The sequence below is a fragment of the Beta vulgaris genome, chromosome 2 (genome assembly GCF_026745355.1).
Source record: "Beta vulgaris subsp. vulgaris cultivar EL10 chromosome 2, EL10.2, whole genome shotgun sequence".
Lineage (NCBI taxonomy): Eukaryota > Viridiplantae > Streptophyta > Magnoliopsida > Caryophyllales > Amaranthaceae > Beta > Beta vulgaris.
Genome location: NC_079203.1, coordinates 52,138,191 through 52,157,728, shown reverse-complemented (window position 1 = coordinate 52,157,728; position 19,538 = coordinate 52,138,191). Strand labels below are relative to the sequence as shown.

Genomic DNA, 19,538 nt, shown 5'->3' with positions numbered 1-19,538 from the left:
CCGTTTTTCTTTTACTTGCAACACTTTTTTTTTCCCATCAACTCCAATGCAATTTATGGGTATGAGAAAGAGGGTCATGTGATTGGAGAGAGATAAAGAGAAAGGAAAAACAAAAATAGAAAGTATTGGAAGTAATTAACTATTTTCCTTTTAAGAGAGTGTTGCGGGTAAATAAAAAATGATGGAGGAAATACTATAATTTTAAGGCCACATTTGTAACTATCATCACATAGTCGCCAATGATTCCAATATTGTCTTTAAGACGACCTTTGTTGTGAGTTCAGTACGATACTATATTATATACCGATTCATAATTGTCCTTTCTCATTAAATTTTTTTTATAGTAAAATTAACTGATCAATACGAAGCCATCCACATATAAAAATACTAAATTTGGAATTAAAACGGCAATCATTATTGAGTGGATTTTGTACTATGGCATGTGATACATCTCTCACACATGGCGCTAGAGAGAGACGATTAATTCAACCATATGTTGTGGTAGTATTGAGGAGGATTTTCATTTGACTCACCTGAATATACTTCCAATACTATTATTTTGCTCATTCCTTCTCGAGTATAGAATATTAAAATTTGATAATAATACTCCTCTTAACAACAATAATATGGGAATTCATCGTTAAGAAAAAAAAAAATAGTGGTCCTATCCTATATACTTTCACCATGCATCACAATTATGAGAGTCAATTTCTCGAATCAAAGTAGCATTTTCCTAGCAAGTATTGGCACCTTAGCTAAATTAGTTGATGGCCATGATGGGTTATCATCCTGAGATGCATGGGGCCATAAGACATTGGCACCACGTGATGTAAATACTCATGGGACCCAGTTTAATACGTATATCTGATAATATCATAGGACAAAAACTAGTACTGGTAGTAGTAGTGCCGTAATGGTGGGCCACTGACAGTTGCCAGTTGGGCCTGTCTGAGGTTGGTACAGTATCATGTGGGCCACTAACAGACACGAGCCACTCAAATGGGCCAATGTTCCAAGGACTCCTCGTGTGTGGGTTCTAGCATGTTAACTGTTAAGCCATAAAGGGGAGAATGGAGGTCCATTCATCATGGATAACGACATTATTGTATGTTTAAGTTAAGAGTCATTCATTCATTAGTCATAGACGTAGTGCATATTTACTCTTGTTTTTGTCTTAGAACTTTAGAAGTAGCTTTTATGGTTAGTGACTATTGTATGCATTTAATTAGGTTGTATTTGACTTGGTGGTAAACAATCTTTCGTAGAGGTTTAGTACCAAACTTTGGGATATGGTCATGTAGATTCTATTCTTCATTCCTTTTTCCATACAGTTGAGATTGTCTTCATTTTAAACGAACTGGATGATTTAAGAACATCGATTGAAAAATGTATTCAGGGAACAATTTTGTTTGTTATAGATAATGTTATCATCTTAAATTAGGCTATTGATGAAAGAAAATAAGTATATAGAATTAAATGAATACCATAAACATACAAGTGATTCCCTCGGCCTACCCCCTCTTTCACACACAATATCTTACTAAATTATATTTTAATATATAATTGAAAAAGATATAGTCAAACAAATTTATAAATATAAAAGTCAAAAGGTTAAACTAATAAATTTAGACAGTATAGCACAATCTTACATTGGATTAATAATCTTATCTTCTTACTTAGAGCTTGAGCTTACAATTTTAATAAATTGATCGTATCCATGTCTATTCTCGTGCTGATATAGAATTGTTAATGAATCATTCAAGTTGATTACGTGTATGTTGTTATATACTCATATTAATCTTGTGTTAGTGTCGTGACATTATCGATTGTATTATCAAATTAATGAAATCATATCAAGTTGATTTCATAAATATTGTCATATTAATCTCATATTCGTATCGTGATAGTACTAACCATAACTATCACATCAGGTAAGAGATTATCACCTCTACGTGAATCCGTATTTGGTACTCCAAGATTATATTCATGTCTAATCTCATACTGATTCTAATTATTAATAAAGTCGTATCAAGCTAAATTCATATATACTGTCATATTAATTTAATTTCGTATTGGTATCGTAATAATATCGATTAATCGATTATAGTGTTATATCGACCTATCGGGTAAGAGATTGCCACCTCTATTTGAGTACTTGGTACTTTAACGTCACCCCTCCAAGTACGTGATCGTGCGGTCCCACAAATAAAGAACGGTCAAACATCAGGACTCCGTTCCATTCCACCGGATACTCAATCCAATCATTTTCTCTCCTCTCGTAGGGTTTATCCTCCTCATATCTCTCTTCCCCGAAAACTCGATTTCTCTCAGATAAATCCATTAATGGCGGGAATCAAACTTCCGCCGGCGGAGGAAACAGCGGAGCTTCCACAGCAACCGCGAACTCCGGCCGCCGGAGATCTCATCTCCGATGACGATCGTTCTATCGCCGCCGATTCTTGGTCCATCAAAAGCGAGTACGGAAGCACTTTGGACGACGAGCAGCGTCATGCTGACGCTACCGAAGCTCTCGCCGCCGCTAATCTTCGTCCATCTTCTGAATACAGGTCCTTTTCTCTTTCATCGCTTCTGTTGTTCCACTGATTTAAGGTTTTCACTTGACTTATTTTATTGAATTTGTATTATTAGATTTTGTTGTCGTGAAATTAGGTTTTTCCATTGTTGTGAATTGTGATCAACGTCTGCATTTTGCCACAAGATTGTTTGTTTGCTGAAAGCTTTTGAAAATTTACTGACATTTGGTTTTTCTGTTGAATTTGTGTAATTAGATTATGTAGCCGTGTAATTTGATGATTTGTTGTTGTGATTATTGTCTGTATTACGCAAAACGAGCGTTTATATGCTGAAACCGTCTTTTACTCTTTCATCGCTTCTGTTAATCCACTAATTAAGATTTTCATTTGACTTATTTATTGAATTTGTGTTTTTAGGTTTTGTTGTCGTGAAATTAGTTTTTTTTTTGTTGATGTGAATTGTGATCAATGTCTGCATTTCGCCACAAGATTGTTTGTTTGCTGAAAGCTTTTGGAGTTTTGCTGACATTTCGTTTTTCCTTTGAATTTGTGTAATTAGATTAAGTAGGTGTGTAATTTGATGATTTATTATTGTGATTATTGTCTGCATTATGCATATAGAGCGTTTATCTGCTGAAATCGATTTGGTGCTCCCCCCCCCCCCCCCCAAATCTCCCATCAATTAGGCCTTTCCCTCTCCTGTGTTGGTGTTTCACTGACGATTTTGGTTTTCCTTGGACTTATCACTTATCAGTTATCAGTGAATTTGTTTAATAAGATTTTTGGTTTTTGTTGTTGAGATCAATGTCTGCGTTCCGCTAATTGAGTGGTTATTATATGTTGAAATTGGACAATTTCATCTCGGAGTAACTTTTATGTTCCGCTTATATTGACTTCATGTTTCTTTTGACTTATCACTGAAGATGGGTAATTTGATCATGTTGTTGTAATTAGAAATGTAGCATTATTATCATTGACAAATTTGCAATTGAGGTTTTACTTTACTGAATTGAATGCTTTATTTCTGAGCAAGGTTAGCTAGGATTTTGTTGTTGTAATATATTATATGTAAGCATTGCATGAAATAAGTGTTTATTTTCTGAATTTGAAAGCTATTTCTTTTTGGAGTATTCTCACTGTTAATAATTAGGTCATTACTATTACACTATATCTCTCTCTAGTCTCTACATTTAAGATTACTTGTGAAATTAGGTTGTTGCTGTGACTTTGCAATGAAAGCATCCTTTATTTCTTTTCTTTTTCTTGCAGAAATTTACTGTTTGTTTTTTTTTTCTTTTTGCCACTAGAAATATTATCTCCTGTTATGAGTTGAACCTCATCTTTTCTTATACGTGTTGATGTGGAATTGGGATTTTGTTCCTTTGGTGAGTGGCAGTTCAGACAAGGATTCGGAGAAAGATGAGGAAGATGGTGATGGGATAGCCTCAATGCTGGGTCTTCAGAGTTACTGGGATGCTACTTATTCAGATGAACTTGAGAATTTCCGCCAGCACGGCCATGCTGGTGAAATTTGGTGTGTGATGTTTTCATGCTTCCATTTTTTTGTTGCAGATTTTAATTTCAATTCTTGTTAACCTTTATGATCTTTGTTAATAGGAACTAAAAATATAATTACATGCGTTTGCAAAGTTCATGTGCTAGTATTTTTATTACAACGAGTTGCACTACCTGCATTATCTAAATATAATGCTATGGCAGTGTCATTGAGAGCTTATAATATACTAAATGTGGTATTACGGTTTTATGTTGCAATGTAACTACGGCAGTTCTGTTGCTCACCTTTTCTGCAGACAGGCTAATGGAAAACTTATTGTTTTATTATAATATTCAAGCCTTGTATGTAATAATTGAATCATGCAGTAACATGACATCACATCCCAACATGATATTAGGATAGCTAGTTTTTGGCTTGGAGGTATTTTTTGATTAAAGTTTTGAGCCATTGTATGTGATTAAGAAATCATATATTAGCATAAACTGACAACATGATTTTGAGATTGATATTCTCAGTTAATGTCTGTCTTTAAAAATTTCTCCCCTGAACTGAGCTCAAATCATCAGACAGACATCAACTGTTTTTGAAATTGATCCCCTTCCCCTCCCCAAAGTAGGCAAGAATATGCATCGTTAATTTTGTGTGAGACAAGCCTTAATGACATAGGTACTTGTTGGATTAGTTATCATTGAGATTGAAGACTTTGGACTTCCTTTTGTTATTTTTTCTATTTTGCTCACAGCTGCTCTCTGACAGGTTTGGACCTGAAGTCATGGATACTGTTGTTTCTTGGACAAAGAGTTTGTGCATTGATATTTCTCGGCGTCGCTTGTTAAACCACATTGGTGATGACAAAACAGAACATAACGATCATGAAGTTCACCACTTGTCAAGTTGGAGCGTACTTGACCTTGGGACTGGCAATGGTCTGCTTCTCCAAGAGCTTGCTAAGCATGGGTATTAATGCATGCTGTTAGTCTCCTACGTTTCACACTATCTGAACTCTTGCTTAGTGATTTATACGCATGGTTGGATGACTATCTTGGTTTGATGCTTCTTGAGTGTGTTATATCAATGAAAATGGGTTGCCATGGTGATGGCTGGCAATTATGGGGTTCTAGTATTCGTAATTTAGAAATTCTTTAACATCAATAGCTGTTGTTTGGATAAGAAGACACCAATAGTTTTATGTAACTGGCAGGTTTTGGGTAATCAGTAAATATACCAGGTATGCTGGTGTGGTGATACTTAGACACAGTGATGTGGTGTATTCAAGCTTAAACATTCATTTTGCTCTAGTCAACGTCTCACCTGATGCTATTTTAGATAGGAAATCATCATTTTGATCAAAAAAAAGTTCGAGAATTTTGGTCCTCAGCTTTTGGAATGATTGATATTGTGGCTAGCTTGTTCCACACTTCTTTGTCATCAAACGAGAAAGTTAGCCCCTAAATTTGTGGGCTGGATAAGTTCTTTGAATTTTTGTTTGGTAGTGTAGCTTGGTTTGTGGCTGGATAAGTTCTTTGAATTTTTGTTTGGTAGTGTGGCTTGGTTAGTGTTGATGGTTTCTCGAGAAGGAAAACGTGTTGGATGATGCCATGCTTGTTTGATCGCTAACTGAGCAAGCTGTCCGATCTGCTACTTTTGTGTTTTGGCTTTATTGCACGTCAAGTAGGAATTTACTCAAGATATGAAGGAAACTAGTTCTTGTCCCGGGCGGCCGGGCCATACGCCCCTGGTTATTTACTGATGTGCATTTGAAGTCTTCAAAAATAGAAATATTTGTCTTTAAATGATTTTCCCCCCACAAAGACCAACATGAGCATTGTAGTGTAGTTGGTTAGTGCATTAGCTTATCAAATTAGAGGTCATGGGTTTGAGTCTTGAAACACACATTTTTATTGTTTAATGTCTCATTTGATTGTGTGGGGGGGAGGGAAGAGTGCATGTGGCAACATGACATTTGTTTGTCTTGGTTTTTAAATATATATATAGATATGAGCTGTCAATTTATTAGTGAGAGGATGTTGATACTTGATAGTGAGTCGTTCTTGGTAACTTATAAGTTTCTTTAGTTATCAAACGAGACATAGGTGATGTTCAAAAGGATTTTGGTCCACTTGTCAAATAATGTCATTTTTTGGAATATAGACTTGGACTATTGATTTCCCACCTTACTAGATTGGCTTACGTTGCTTTGTCTATTTGGCTTCAGGTTCTCGAACTTAACTGGTGTTGACTACAGTGAAGGGGCTATCAACCTTGCTCGCGGTCTTGCTGAGAGGGATGGATATAAAAACGTTACTTTCTCGGTATATTTCTGATCTAAGTTTTTTTTTGTCAGAAACATTTATTTTCATTGGTGTAATGTATCAACCAACTTATGTGAATCGCGGAATTATTTTTTATCAATCTTCAGACTATGGTTCTCTGGGTTATATCTGTCGACATGTTTGTACGTATCATATGAATGGAAACCATCAAAGGATTTCTTTTGGTTTGTGTATTGTCAAGTAAAAGAATGAGAATCGGAGGATGGAGATTACACACACATCTAATTTGTGCAGTTTGGTCTAGCGTGTAAATGTGTAAGTGAAGTCTATCAAATATCAGATATGGGTTTGGATTAGAAGGATTCGAAATGGAGCTCTTAAGCTTTTGTTTTTGTTGTTTTAAAGTGTTTGTGGCGTGGGTGGAGACTGAGTGTACTGGGATGAAATGGGGTAATGGGTAAATAAGTAATCACAAGCATGGGGGTATTGAGTGGAAGAGAGATGGAGGTCAGGAGCAAGAGAAAACCAAATTTATACAAAACAACCTATATCCCCAAGGTTGGTTTCATGTTATAAACGTAGTATTAAGATATGAACTAGTTAGCCTCTCATTATCTGAATGTCTATGTTTGTGTTGGAATTTCCAGGAATGATTTTGTGGCATTTTCACCTTTTGGACATTGTGTGTTTTAGCTGGATTCCTGTATCTGATTTTTTAGGCTTATAGCCCTAATTACATTCAGGTTCTGAAGGTGTATAGATTTTGCTAGACTTGTCTGTTTCTTTCTCTTGACAATGGCAAATGTTTTGATTTTATGTTGAAAAGTATTGTGTTCTTGAACTTAGTTGTTGTCTTTCCTTTGCCATTATCTCTCTTCTATCATATACTGAAGTAGAGGCAGGCATTCATGGTTCAACCGTGCTGCTTCTAATGTCCTTGTTTATCAAAACTTTTTTGGTGAAAATACTTTATTACCCCTAATTAGGTTACAAAGCCATGTAACTCGGCTCGGCTCGGCTTGGTTTATCAAGATAGATTGTACGTGTCTCATTAGATTTATTTGTGCTTCTCTGTTATCACTTGTATATATATTGTGCAGGCCCTTTGTCGTGTTTGTGTTGAGATACTGTATGTATGAACTTCATGTTTCCATTGTACTATTTTTCCTTTCTCACTTTGCGAATGTTTTTTCTTGCGAGTTGTCCTCCTATCTTTGCCTCTTTCTTTCTCTTGTTGTTGGGGCCTTGGGGGTGGAGGGAGGAGTTCTTTTAAAGGGATGGCAGTCCAATTTCTTGATGTAATTGTAGTACCTACTTTAATATAGAATGTTGGACGACTTGATTCTCAGTTGTCTAAATTTTTTACTTTGGTAAATAGTGTTGACTTTGCTTCCAATTTTCACATCATTATGGTGAAACTTCTCTTAATGTTGAGTCAAGTGATGTTTAAGACCTTTTAATGCTTAGAAGTCTTACTTTTGGGCTCTCTTCTTTTATAGGTTGATGATGTCCTTGATACTAAGTTGGAAAGACAGTTTCATCTTGTAATGGATAAAGGAACCTTGGACGCCATTGGCCTGCATCCTGATGGTCCTATTAAAAGGTTGGTTTTGGTTTGTAATTTTTTTTCAAGAGCTGGTGATTAATAGTGAACTATAAATTTCCCAAGTAGGTCATGATTCATGCACTAGTGTCTCACAGTAACAAGCTACCCGTCTGCAGTACATTAGCACAACTAGGACATTACAATTATTGAATACTTCCCGTGTTCCGTAATAACCTTAACATTTTTATGTAGTAGAGAAAGAAAGAAAGAAAAGGTGGACTTGTGATAAGAAAGAAAAAAAAAACAAATTCCATATAAGATCAAGATGTAGAAGTTAAGCTTATTGTGCAACACCAATTTTAGCAAGTATTAAACTTACTGTGAAACGGAGGGAGTGTGAACTTGCTATATATTACAGTGAGTATGATTTTTTGGGCTTCCTATACAAATATTCGCTTTCTTATTGCAGGCTTATGTATTGGGATTCTGTTGCAAAGTTGGTGGCGCCTGGTGGAATATTAGTAAGTTCTGCTTCCTATATAATTGCTGAAGATTGTCTGATATTGTGTGGACATAATTATAATTAGTGCATTTTTGGTGTTGCGTTGAAGATTTCCTGCATATAATTATATTCCATGCCTGTTTATCTCCATGAACTGTAGGTTATAACTTCATGCAACAGTACTAAAGATGAGTTGTTGCAAGAGGTAAATAGCTTTAATCAGAGAATTTTCGCTGGCACTCCTGCTGCCCTCCAACTTGATACCTCAATGGACCAAGATGCATTAACATATCGACCCACTTTCCAATATGTCGACCATGTCCGATCGTATCCAACATTCATGTTTGGAGGAGTTGAAGGATCGCGCGTTGCAACAGTAGCATTTCTCCGGAACTGAAGATCAGTAATTTTATTGCAGGCCTTTGTTTCATCTAACTGGTTATCTATATGGTTCAAGTTTGTGGGTGGCAATATGGATTATATAACAAGTTCCTACAAATCAATGCATGTCAACGTATCTCAATTGCAGTTTGCAATTGAATAGTTGATACAATTTTAAGTTAACAACTGATGCTTGAATGGATTGTCAAAGGTAATACAAGGGGAAGTTTAATGTTGTAGAAAGCATGTCATGTAAATTAAACCCCGTGGAACTTTATTTTAAATATATTCAAGATGTGCTTTACCAGAGGAAGTTCATAAAACTTCAAGATAAAATGAAGATTTCAACATATATTCAAATCAATAGCTCCCTACTTTATCTGTTGTTATTTTTGGGTGCAAATGTATTACTCCTTCAGTGAGTCTTACTATGAAATCGAGCTCGTTTCCTTTCTGGAATGTTCCAGAAGGCCAGAACATATTCACGTTTTTCTATGATTTATCTCTCAAAAATCTGTGTCACCATCTTTTACTTATTCTTGAAATTAGTTTTTTTTTTTCTTGTTTATTTAACCTAAGGGCCGAACTAGTCATATTTTAATGTTTTTTCACGCACTATTATTCATTTTCTCTTATAAAATTAACTTTTTTCACCACAACATCAATTACTTATCATTTCATGTTCAATTTACCTTAATTTTTGTGAAAAATGAGAAGCACTATATTATGAGATGGACAGAGTAAATACCAAATGCAAAAAAACTTAAATGGAGTTCATAATAACTTATTGAGCATCAGAAATCATATGATGTAAACATGTAATCCATTTTCGTTTGATATAGTCAGTTTTGTATGGTATAAGCATTAATATGAAAACTTTTTCCTCAAAATTGAAAAAAAAGTTACTACCTCGTTTCACAATACATGCACTATTTTTATATGATACTGAACCAAGGTTGAGGAGAGAGAAGGTTATAATTGCATTTGAAACCAATGTGATTATGTTTTAAAGAGAAATTTTTGGTGTCTCACTGTTGGAGTTCATTTTGGATTAAAATAAGGGTAATTTAGAAAATTTATAGGATAAAAATACCAAAGTAAAATATAAGCTGGTATCAAAGTGCAGTCAAATAGGTACCAAAGTAACCCTTGGTACCAATCACTTTGGTATTTTGGTGTACAATGACTATTTCGGTATCAATTTCACCGTTTAACTGTACTTACATTTACTTTGACTTTCCAAATTGCTTTAGTACTCTTGGTGGAATTCATTTTGGATTTTAATAATGAGATGTCAATCTAACCTCTATTTTAAAGGTGAAAATATATTGTGAAATAACTAAAAGAGGAAAATGATATATGTATTATAAAACAAAAGTACTATTAATTAAAAAGTTTACTTTTGGTGGTTGAGTTCTCATTAATGGTATTCTTTTTGTCCATTTGATGTTGCATCAGGCAACTCAATTACTCAAGTGTTCTAGGTTGTCTCTATTTAACTCTCCGCTCCACGATTAAGCAAGATAATTTTTTTAAGGATAATATTATATGTAGTCCTACAAGCTATATATAAGCATTAAATACATGTTTTGAAATGGAAACAGTTTATAAATTCATGACAAAATTTCACATCATTTGAGGTAATAAATGTTTGATTTAAATATTTCTATTTTAAACTTCTTATACATAGCCCTAAGGGCTATGTATATCATTTTCCTTTAAGGAATGCTTATTTGCTCAGGTGGAGCTCTTTAACAAAACAACAAAAATATTAATTTAGGATGTATAGTAGATAGTAGATACTCTACATATACAACATCCTCCAAACAAAATCTACATTAATTAATACAAGAATTAAAAATCAAGGTTGTCCTAGTTGATTTGAGATCCTCCTTTCACCCTTGTAAAAACTGTCGCTATATTTGTCCTTAAGTGGAAATTCCAATTTTCCCCGACTTATACAAAGGATATTCATCTTACCTTTAAAAAACATTAATCAATACCGAACATCATACACAATAATCAAGAATTAAATCCTTTTATAAAAAATTAGCGTATTTGACATTTTCCAAAATACCCCAACTCCATAAAATCCAATACGTCCTATTGTATCGACCTAACCCTTTCTATGAACTAGCTCAAAACCACCATCTGGCTTTTGGTCCATAATTAGCACTCAATCTCACTAACTTCTATATCTCATGTCCCACACTCTCGTGTAGAGACATTTATTAAGCCTATGATTTATGGTTATTTTGGAGAAAATCACATAAGTTGTGGCTATTTTAAAATCGACGAATAGTACAGGATTACCATATATAATTTCCCTAAAATCCCTAAAATATTAAGGGATATGAGCCGACGAAGCAAAGCTTGACTATTTTTTTCCTCAAAGAAAAAAAAGAAGCAAAGCTTCAGTCAATTATACGAGGAACAGTAAAGGACTCGTGTCCCACATCAGAAAAAAAAAACATGGAACTGAGAAGTTTCGAATGAAGCATCAGCACATGATTGTGCATTTTTGTCAATTGTAAAGGTCTTATGCTAAGCAGAAACAACAGAACATTATTACTCTTTTATCTGCATAAGATCAAGATTCAAGAGTAACAATCAGCAATCTTGTAGTAGTAGCTGTAGTGTTCTTTCATCTAAGTAGAAGCTGGTTCCTCGGAGGCAGGATTTTCTCCATCTACACGAGCAAAATGGATACGAACAAATTCAACAAAAAATAGATATTACGTACAAAATAAAGCATCAGAAAAGCCTTGTTCTCAAACACAGTCTAAGAGCAAGGTTTTATTTGAAGTATTTACCTTCACCAGCTGATGGTGCACAAGGAGATTTACGGTATCGTGTTTGTTGTTGAGTGGGCTGCAAAAAGAGAGACATTATGAGATACTACTGATGTGCAGATTCAGTTGTCACTTATCAGTTTAAATTACACAATTATAGCAGCGAAGAAAGCAAGCAAAATTCTAAGGTCATCAAGCAGCAGCATATACCAAAGCGTCTATCTTGAGAGCTTAGAACCCAGCTCTGTGCGTGGACTAATATTAGCAGCCACTCATTAGAAACTAACCATTATTCGTCATATAATCCTCCAAGTATATACTACGGCCATTAGTTCAAAAACTCAAACAGCCTATGGTCAATAGTTCACCAATATAGTTAGCTGCACAACTTCTGTTACTCATCCAAATTGGGCCAGACATGGCATTTCAGAGGGATGATAGGCAACTTCTCTTATCAGAGAAGCAGGACCTTTATAATAAAATATTGCATAGAAATCTACCAGTTTTAACTTTTAAGGTCCTTGTTTCGTTGACAAAAGTATTATTCAAGGAACCTAGTATAGCTAAGCAAACTATCGAGCAAGCAGGTAACTAGCAATTGTTGTCAAGTACACAAGGAATAAACATAATCTGTCAAATCAAATAAGATGCATTTCTATTCATTTTTCAGACAAATACAAATGTCAGATCTACATCAAAGAAATCAATAGATCATATATTCAAATCCATATAATTTCTACCACCTATTGAGAATTACAGGTCGTTTGGTTCACTATTTCTAGGTTCGAAGTAATGGAATCAATTACAGATTCCCTTTCTTCCTGTTTGGTTCAACCCCTCATCAATACATTACTATTACTTAATGGTAATGGATTCCCCAATTTGTTACCTTGCCTCCCTTTCAAGTAGCAAAACCCATTACTTGGTAATAATGGTTACCATTAGGTTCCATTCCTTGGCTTAAACCAAACACTCAATAAAGGTAGCCATTTTTGTTACCATTCCCCTCCTCTATTTGTATCCAATCCGTATCTTGAACCAAACGATAAGAATTCAATGCAAAAAACTGGCTCAAGATCCTCAGTGTATCGCATAGTCTAATGTAAGAATTATACAACAAATGATATATGACTCAAATCATTCAACATAAAACATTAAATAGTACCAAACACATTATCGGAATTTAGCACAGTAAGACAGGTAAAGAAATACCTGCAATTTAGGCCGAAGTGCCTCAAGAGGCCCTTTAGGCTTCTCTACACCTTGCTGTCACCCCAAAAAGAAAGACAAACTCATATCAACAAACTATGTTAGCCAGAACACAATATGTCATGTATAGATGAAACTAAAATCCTTATAATTCAGACAGATTAGATTATAGAAACTGAAGAAAAGGACCTTTCCCAGAGCCCAATCCGCCGAATCAAAGTATGCTCTCTCATGATCCTGACATAAAAATTAAAGCTTTACTTGATCTCCCATTTCCACCAGATTGGCTAATTAAGAAGTAAGAACCTTAATATTCACAACAAATTACATCAAAAATGACATCTTTATACCTTAGAGATTAGTGGTGGTTTCTTGGGAATAATTCCTCCATACTTTTTCTTAAGAGTTGCTTCCTGTAAGTGCACATAATTCCAAATATTTCAGCTACTATAACTTTTAAATCAAATCCCTAATTTCATGATCTGCAATAAATTGATAACACAAAATGAAGAATAAAGACCCAGAAAAAAATGTAAGAAATTAGCTCAAAAAACCTGCTCATGAGAAGATGGCATTGGCTTTGAACCATCTTCTTCCATATCTCCAATAATTCCTTGCTCCCTTGATATTTTCTGCTACTAAAATATTGATTTTTGCCCAATCAAATTCAAGATCAAACTATTATGAAAACTATACTAGTAATAATCATATAGCAGTACAAAAAAAAAAACACCACCAAATCTAATCAAATTGAAGAAAAGTATAATCAAATTGATATGGATCAATCAAGATACAAGCTCAATCTAACAAGATCACAGGAAAATCAATTTGGGGAAAAATTTGAAAATTACACAAACCCTAATCTAGCTCGAATTAAGACTTTCAAAGAAGTTTTCATAGTGAGTTAGTTTTGTAATTATGAGATTAATCCATATATGTAAGAAGAAGATGAATCTGAAAATTGAAATGCAGAAAATTGAAAGAAAGTACCTGGAGTTTTAAATTTAATGCTCTCGTCCTCAAAACTTATGGCCTCAGCAGCAAAAATCTTCTCTTTTTCTCCCTCCTCTCTTATGTAAAACCTCTCTGATTTTTTTTTTGTTTTTTTCCTTTAAAAAAAATGTGAATTGTTATATTTATTACAGAAAATATTTGGAATAGATCATAAATAATTGAGGGATGATCAAGTGTTGTAGATCTTGTCTTAATAAAAAAAAAAAGATATAATTGAGCTTGTGTAAAATAGTTGGTTGCCATTTAGACATTTGGTCTTGTTTAAGACGTTATGCATATTTCGCATTGTTATATATAAGATGGATCTACATGAAATATTGAAAAAGTGCTGACATATATTGAGAACTGAGAAGTACGTTTTTTGTTGTTGTTGCGACTTGTGAGAGTATAATATAAGATATTGACACGCTTTTATGGAGAATAAAAAGATATAGATATGAGCAAATTACCGAGAAGAGAAATATATAAAATACAAAACAAATTAGATATGATGTATTGTTTTTTTGAACAAACCAATATATAAATATTGCACTTTTGAAAGAAAGGAGGAAGTAACAATAATGTAAATCTCAGTCGAATTGACAAAATTAAATATGTTGCATCATCATTCATAATATAAATTTTACAAATAAATCTACAACTTAAGCTATGTTATTACATAATAAAATTTAGAATAGGTCAACTCTCATAGTGTCATGTATATCATGTAATTGGTGAGACTTGAAAGACTGGGAGCATATAGTAATTTACTGCACATTTGCTGCTTTGCATTTACCAAATTGAGTCAAATATGAGTTTGTACAACATCAAAGGGATAGACTAAAAATTTTGTTGTTGCTCTTTGATATATTGGCTCTAGAGAAGATGTAATTGGAAGTATTTATCGTTGATTTGTTAAAATGAAAGTTAGATCATAGGATTATCTTCCATTACATACATCATGCATAGAAATCCAACAATTTCTGATTGTCCAAAATTACAAAAATAGAACTATAGAAGAAATTCTCCAGTGTATGTATATAGAGTGGTTAATAGGTTCATTTTGTCATCAAATATTGTTGTGAGGTCTAAAATATAGTTTAGCGAAAATTGATGCGGCAGAATTTTAAGTTTGGAGTATTTAACACATGAACTTGTCGACTTGTTAAATATATACTTCTATTGAGCAACACAAGTGATATACGATGCACTTTTCAAGACCCAAAATCCAATATAAGCTTTATAACTATAATAAGTATTCTGACATAAATGTAACGTTCATGACACATATAACCTGTTGGTTGCAAATAAGCATATAAGACATGTCCTAAAATTGCATTACTTTGTAAATACATGACATAATCACGCGTCAATCAATGTAATTAATGTTTGATTTAACTTATTATTCTTATTTTTAGCTCTTTAAGAGTCCTGCACATATTATTATCCTAGATGTTATGTGCATAGCCATAGTTAATGAGTGATAGACATTTTCCCCCTTAATGCTAGGCTTTCATATCAATACAAGCAAGCATTAAAGAACAAGATAATCAATAATCTCGTTGTTTCGTGATACAAATAGCTCAATATAAAAAACATGATCCATCACTAGAATAAAGTTAGATCCAATCATCAAAAAATTGTCATTTGATAAGTCTAGCATTTCCCACCTTAAATCAGATGGCTGAATACTTGTATTGACTGTATCATTGCATTCATATGACATCTCAGTAAAATCAGGAAACATAATGGCAAGGGTCAGAAGATACTACAACATGAGGTACACATACCAAAATTTCAGTAAGCTATCTTCAACATATTTCAACAACATTTTGGGGAGTAGGGTGGTCCTCCAAATATAAAAATCCAATTTTAGTCCTTCAATATAATGCTTGATCAATCAGTTCTTCTTGCTGAAAAATGCTTCATTTCAAGCATACATCTTTTGCAACACTTTGCCAGATGATTTACACTGACCTTTTATGGTGTTATTAGGTATGTTTTCGGCATTTGTTTGCTTGTTGTAGCATTACTATTCGAAAGCCAAATTTCATCGCAGCTCAAGCTAAACAACTCGAAACATCAGCAACACACATTGTGCTAGTTAGTCTGATGAGTTCCTTGGTCTCTTCATCTAGCATAACCTCGTCATTTGTCATCCTTTCCTCAATTATAGGTGGCATCTTCCCGGCTTTTGCATAAGTTTGGAGCAACATATTGTAAATCTCTGTGGTTACATACCCGACATTGCGCAGGACTGATAGCATCTTTTCAGCTCCTTTAATGTCCTCTTGCTCCTCCAAAAGCTTGTAAACCTCTTTGATGAACGTCAAATTGGGTTCCCATTTCCTCACACTGGTGACAGCTTTTTCGAAACAGTCTAGAACTCGGTCTATCTGCTTCAATTTCAAGTAGCCAAAAGTAAGAAGCTCCCATGTGGTGTAACTAGGTTTAATACCTTTTTGTGTGAACCTATCAAAGAATTTTGTAGCCTTGTCCATCTGGTTTGTTTTGAGGTAAGCTCCGATGAGTAAATTAGGGACACGGGTGTCGCCAGTCGTAGAAACTGACTCCCACTCATTGTAAAATTTCTCAGCTGTTTCCAGTTCCCCGAGCTTTACGAGGGAAGCTATCATGCAGAGGTACTCAACGTCATTCAATTTGTGAAACAATGACTTCATGTTCTTCCATGTTTTGTGGACTCCCGTTTTCTTTCCAAGACCCGTATATAAACTGATAAGAGAAGAATATGCACTTCGATTTTTGCGAGATATCCTTTTCTCCATTTCCTTCAAACTTGACTCTGCTTTATCAACCATTTCCTTCTTTGTATACAAGCTAGTCAATATGCTATATGTCATCCAATCAGGCTCAATTTTGGCACTCGTCATTTCAAGGAGAACATTTTCTGCAGCTTCAACATCGTTTTGAGATTGACACATAGTTAACCAAATATTGTAAGTCACCAGATCTGGTTTTGAATTCTTCTTCAATTCTTTAATCAACTCGGGAATCTTTTCCAACTTTCCAACCTCCATGTACATGGACATCATATGATTAAAAGGAAGGGGGGACTTCACATAACCACATTCTGACATCTTCTCCATCAAAGCCTCAGCTTCATCATAGGCACGACACTGTACATATGTGTGTAACAGGGCAGAAAGAGTTGGTTCTGCTCTCATCATTTCCGGCATATCTTCAAAAAACTTCACAGCACTATCCAAGCCACGGAGTTTAGCAATCAAGTCCAAGTGGACAGCATAATCTCCAGGCAACAACTTGATATCATCTTGGGTTCTCATCCATTCGCAAATCTAAGCAATTAGAAAGTTGAAACTCTCAGTAATATAAGAACACATCTTCAGAAAGCTGAAAAAGACTCTGCTCATGAAGTAATGCTATATACACATAACTTGAAACTGATATTTACTTCACCTTTTCTCTACAACATACTATTTCTAGCAAGTGTACAATTTCTTCATGTTCTTTCATACTTCTCCTAAAACCTAATATAAACACCCAAAACAAAAAAAGAAATTTCTCATTGCCACCATGATTATCGGACTCAGCAAACCCGATCCTGCTGTCCGTTCTCACGAAATAGCTTGACAAATCAAATGTCATCAGAAAAATGGAACCTACTTCCTGTGGTTTCAGTATTTCCGTTTCTAACTTCTTAGTTTCCAAAACAACATAAAGATTGAAAACAAAAAACGATAACGAACAAACAAAACCCATGATCAATAATTCGACCAGTTCATCTCCTCTTCACCCTCTGATATTAACCAAACAACATAAATTATACATTCAGCTGACCAAAAAGAAAAATGCTCATTACAAAATCTTCCAAAAAAACCCCACCCACATCAATTAAGAAATCTTCATATCATCAATTAATCATCCCATCCCCCCAAATTAAATGACAGTATCACAAATTCATACAAAACAATACAAAAACTTAAATTACTTCCCAAATTAACTCAATCAAAGTGTTCAATCAATGTCACAATGTCAACAAAATACAAAAATCGCAAACCAAATACCTAAAACACAAGAAATATTAAAACTTTCTAAAACCCTAATAAAACCCTAAAAATAGGAGGGAGAATAAAAAAAAAAACCTCAAGTGCGTGTTTGAAGCGCTTGAGTCTACGAAGTTCACGGACAATACGATTGAGTTCATATTTTCGAACAAAATGACCTTCTTCTTTCCATTTACGAATAGTGATCACTGCACTGCGTTTTGGTTGTATTAGTGACAATAGTCTTCTTCCCAACGTATCTTTGCCTCCACGTGAAGATGATGATGATGAAGATGAAGATGAAAACGGAGAGTTTGTTGACGTAGCATGAGATTTTACGGAAGTTTGAGCCTCCGCCGTCGTTGTGGCCGCCGACGATAAGCGGCGGATGGCGGAATTTGCGGCGGTTGTGATGCGGCGGTGTAGCATTTCTTCTTCTATGTGTTTTTGGGTAGAAGGTGTGAAAATAGACAAAGAGAGAAAAAATGTTGTGGTGAATTGAATTAGCTCCAACGACAGCTTAAAGCCTCATCATTTGGAGCGAAATTAGAGATTTGAACTCATATTCGACATTGGTTAGTCAGTTATTTAATTTGAGTATTTTTTTTTAAAGAGAAATTTCATTAATTGATGGTCAAACGGCATCTACAATAATAATTAAAGAAAAACAAGACATAATCAGACAAGATCAAATCAAATTCGTCTTCGAATAAACTACAATGAACCAAATCGAGCAATACAACGCAGCCCCCTTGTATTTGCTGGATCACGCAGCTATTGATGGGGACGTCTATCATTCTGACATAGTTTGGGGAAGAAGATTCTTGATTTAACCATGTTGACCGCATCCGAATTTTCAATACTTCGACGTTGATGATCTTGAACTTCAACCAATAGGAACAATTTCTCATACCAATTTTTAAACTTCCACGTGGGAAGAGAATAAAATCAAACTCCAAACTCCCATAAAAGGAGAGAAAGAACCCAAAAATTGGGTAGAAGACTCTCAAAAAGAGAGAGAATGGAAGATTTTTAATAACAAAAACAATGAAAACTAGAAGAAAAAAGAAGAATTGGCGGCTTACCACCATCAAAAGGATGATGGCAGCCCCAAACTAGAAGAAAATCATTAGGGTTTTTTAGGAGAGAGGGGAGAGGAGGAGGCTAGGGTTTTGTTCCAAGCTCCTAATTATAATGTAGTCGAGAATTTATTTAATTTGAGTACTTGATAAAGAGAAACTTCAATTAAGGTAAAATTGACCTCAATACCCTGAATTATAACTCCGTTGCACCCAACACCACCAATTACGATTCGTAGCCGAAGCACCACCAACTATGCGGTGGAGTGCAATCCGTACCATAAATGAGGACGGAAGCCTAAAATGTTGCCGAAGATGGTGGATTTTTATGATACAGAATGCACCCTACCCCATAATTGGTGGTACAGACTACACCCTACCGTAATTGGTGGTGTTAGATGCACTTGAGCTATAGTTCAAGGTGTTGAGGCCAATTTTGCCTTTAGTTAATTGGTTGGGCACAAAAGTTCTTTTTGAAAAAGCTAGGTGGAAGAACTTTTTACATAGGTTTGGAAATGAGTGGCCAATTATATTTATATCCTAAATTTTTTGAAAATGTATATTAATAAACAATAAAAAGTACAATAGATTATGAACATGTTCTTATTGTTTTTTTTTTTTTTACAAAATTACGTAAGCAATCAAATATCAGCTACTTACCAAACACCTTTATACAAATAGCTTATAC

The 19,538-nt window shown here is 34.6% G+C and overlaps 3 protein-coding genes across 5 annotated transcripts; 1 reads left to right on the top strand and 2 right to left on the bottom strand.

The window, feature by feature from the left end:
* Nucleotides 1-2,224: 2,224 nt before the first annotated feature.
* Nucleotides 2,225-9,059, top strand: LOC104906511 (uncharacterized). Its single transcript, XM_010695281.3, has 7 exons — nucleotides 2,225-2,567; nucleotides 3,931-4,068; nucleotides 4,807-5,007; nucleotides 6,266-6,362; nucleotides 7,823-7,926; nucleotides 8,339-8,390; nucleotides 8,532-9,059. Exons 1-7 carry the CDS (start codon nucleotides 2,344-2,346, stop codon nucleotides 8,766-8,768), a joined length of 1,053 nt encoding a protein of 350 aa, XP_010693583.1. The 5' UTR covers nucleotides 2,225-2,343; the 3' UTR covers nucleotides 8,769-9,059.
* Nucleotides 9,060-11,043: 1,984 nt separating this feature from the next.
* LOC104906521 (hypothetical protein) lies at nucleotides 11,044-13,902 on the bottom strand. Of its 3 annotated transcripts, none has more exons than XM_010695289.4 (7): nucleotides 13,744-13,902; nucleotides 13,308-13,391; nucleotides 13,104-13,166; nucleotides 12,943-12,990; nucleotides 12,757-12,810; nucleotides 11,566-11,623; nucleotides 11,044-11,441 (listed from the first exon to the last, which is right to left on the bottom strand). In XM_010695289.4, the coding sequence occupies exons 2-7, from the start codon at nucleotides 13,350-13,352 to the stop codon at nucleotides 11,401-11,403; spliced, it is 309 nt and encodes a 102-aa protein (XP_010693591.1). In that variant the 5' UTR covers nucleotides 13,353-13,391; nucleotides 13,744-13,902; the 3' UTR covers nucleotides 11,044-11,400. The 3 variants fall into 3 exon arrangements, with proteins under 3 accessions (XP_010693591.1, XP_010693600.1, XP_010693608.1); XM_010695298.4 differs by having other exon boundaries at nucleotides 13,308-13,388; nucleotides 13,744-13,875; XM_010695306.4 differs by having other exon boundaries at nucleotides 13,308-13,385; nucleotides 13,744-13,874.
* A 1,453-nt stretch (nucleotides 13,903-15,355) lies between these two features.
* Nucleotides 15,356-18,289, bottom strand: LOC104906542 (pentatricopeptide repeat-containing protein At4g02820, mitochondrial). The gene is made up of 2 exons (XM_010695316.4): nucleotides 17,871-18,289; nucleotides 15,356-17,063 (listed from the first exon to the last, which is right to left on the bottom strand). The coding sequence occupies exons 1-2, from the start codon at nucleotides 18,198-18,200 to the stop codon at nucleotides 15,807-15,809; spliced, it is 1,587 nt and encodes a 528-aa protein (XP_010693618.1). The 5' UTR covers nucleotides 18,201-18,289; the 3' UTR covers nucleotides 15,356-15,806.
* Between the last annotated feature and the right edge of the window lie 1,249 nt (nucleotides 18,290-19,538).

Excerpts from the sequence above, each read along its gene's own strand:
- LOC104906511 (XM_010695281.3), top strand. The coding sequence starts at position 2,344 with ATGGCGGGAATCAAACTTCCGCCGGCGGAGGAAACAGCGGAGCTTCCA. Across the intron at positions 2,568-3,930 it reads CGTCCATCTTCTGAATACAG|TTCAGACAAGGATTCGGAGA; the intron begins GTCCTTTTCTCT and ends GGTGAGTGGCAG. Across the intron at positions 7,927-8,338 it reads CCTGATGGTCCTATTAAAAG|GCTTATGTATTGGGATTCTG; the intron begins GTTGGTTTTGGT and ends TTCTTATTGCAG.
- LOC104906521 (XM_010695289.4), bottom strand. The coding sequence starts at position 13,352 with ATGGAAGAAGATGGTTCAAAGCCAATGCCATCTTCTCATGAGCAG. Across the intron at positions 12,991-13,103 it reads AACCACCACTAATCTCTAAG|GATCATGAGAGAGCATACTT; the intron begins GTATAAAGATGT and ends TTTTTATGTCAG. Across the intron at positions 12,811-12,942 it reads CGGATTGGGCTCTGGGAAAG|CAAGGTGTAGAGAAGCCTAA; the intron begins GTCCTTTTCTTC and ends TTGGGGTGACAG.
- LOC104906542 (XM_010695316.4), bottom strand. The coding sequence starts at position 18,200 with ATGCTACACCGCCGCATCACAACCGCCGCAAATTCCGCCATCCGCCGC. Across the intron at positions 17,064-17,870 it reads GCTTCAAACACGCACTTGAG|ATTTGCGAATGGATGAGAAC; the intron begins GTTTTTTTTTTT and ends CTAATTGCTTAG.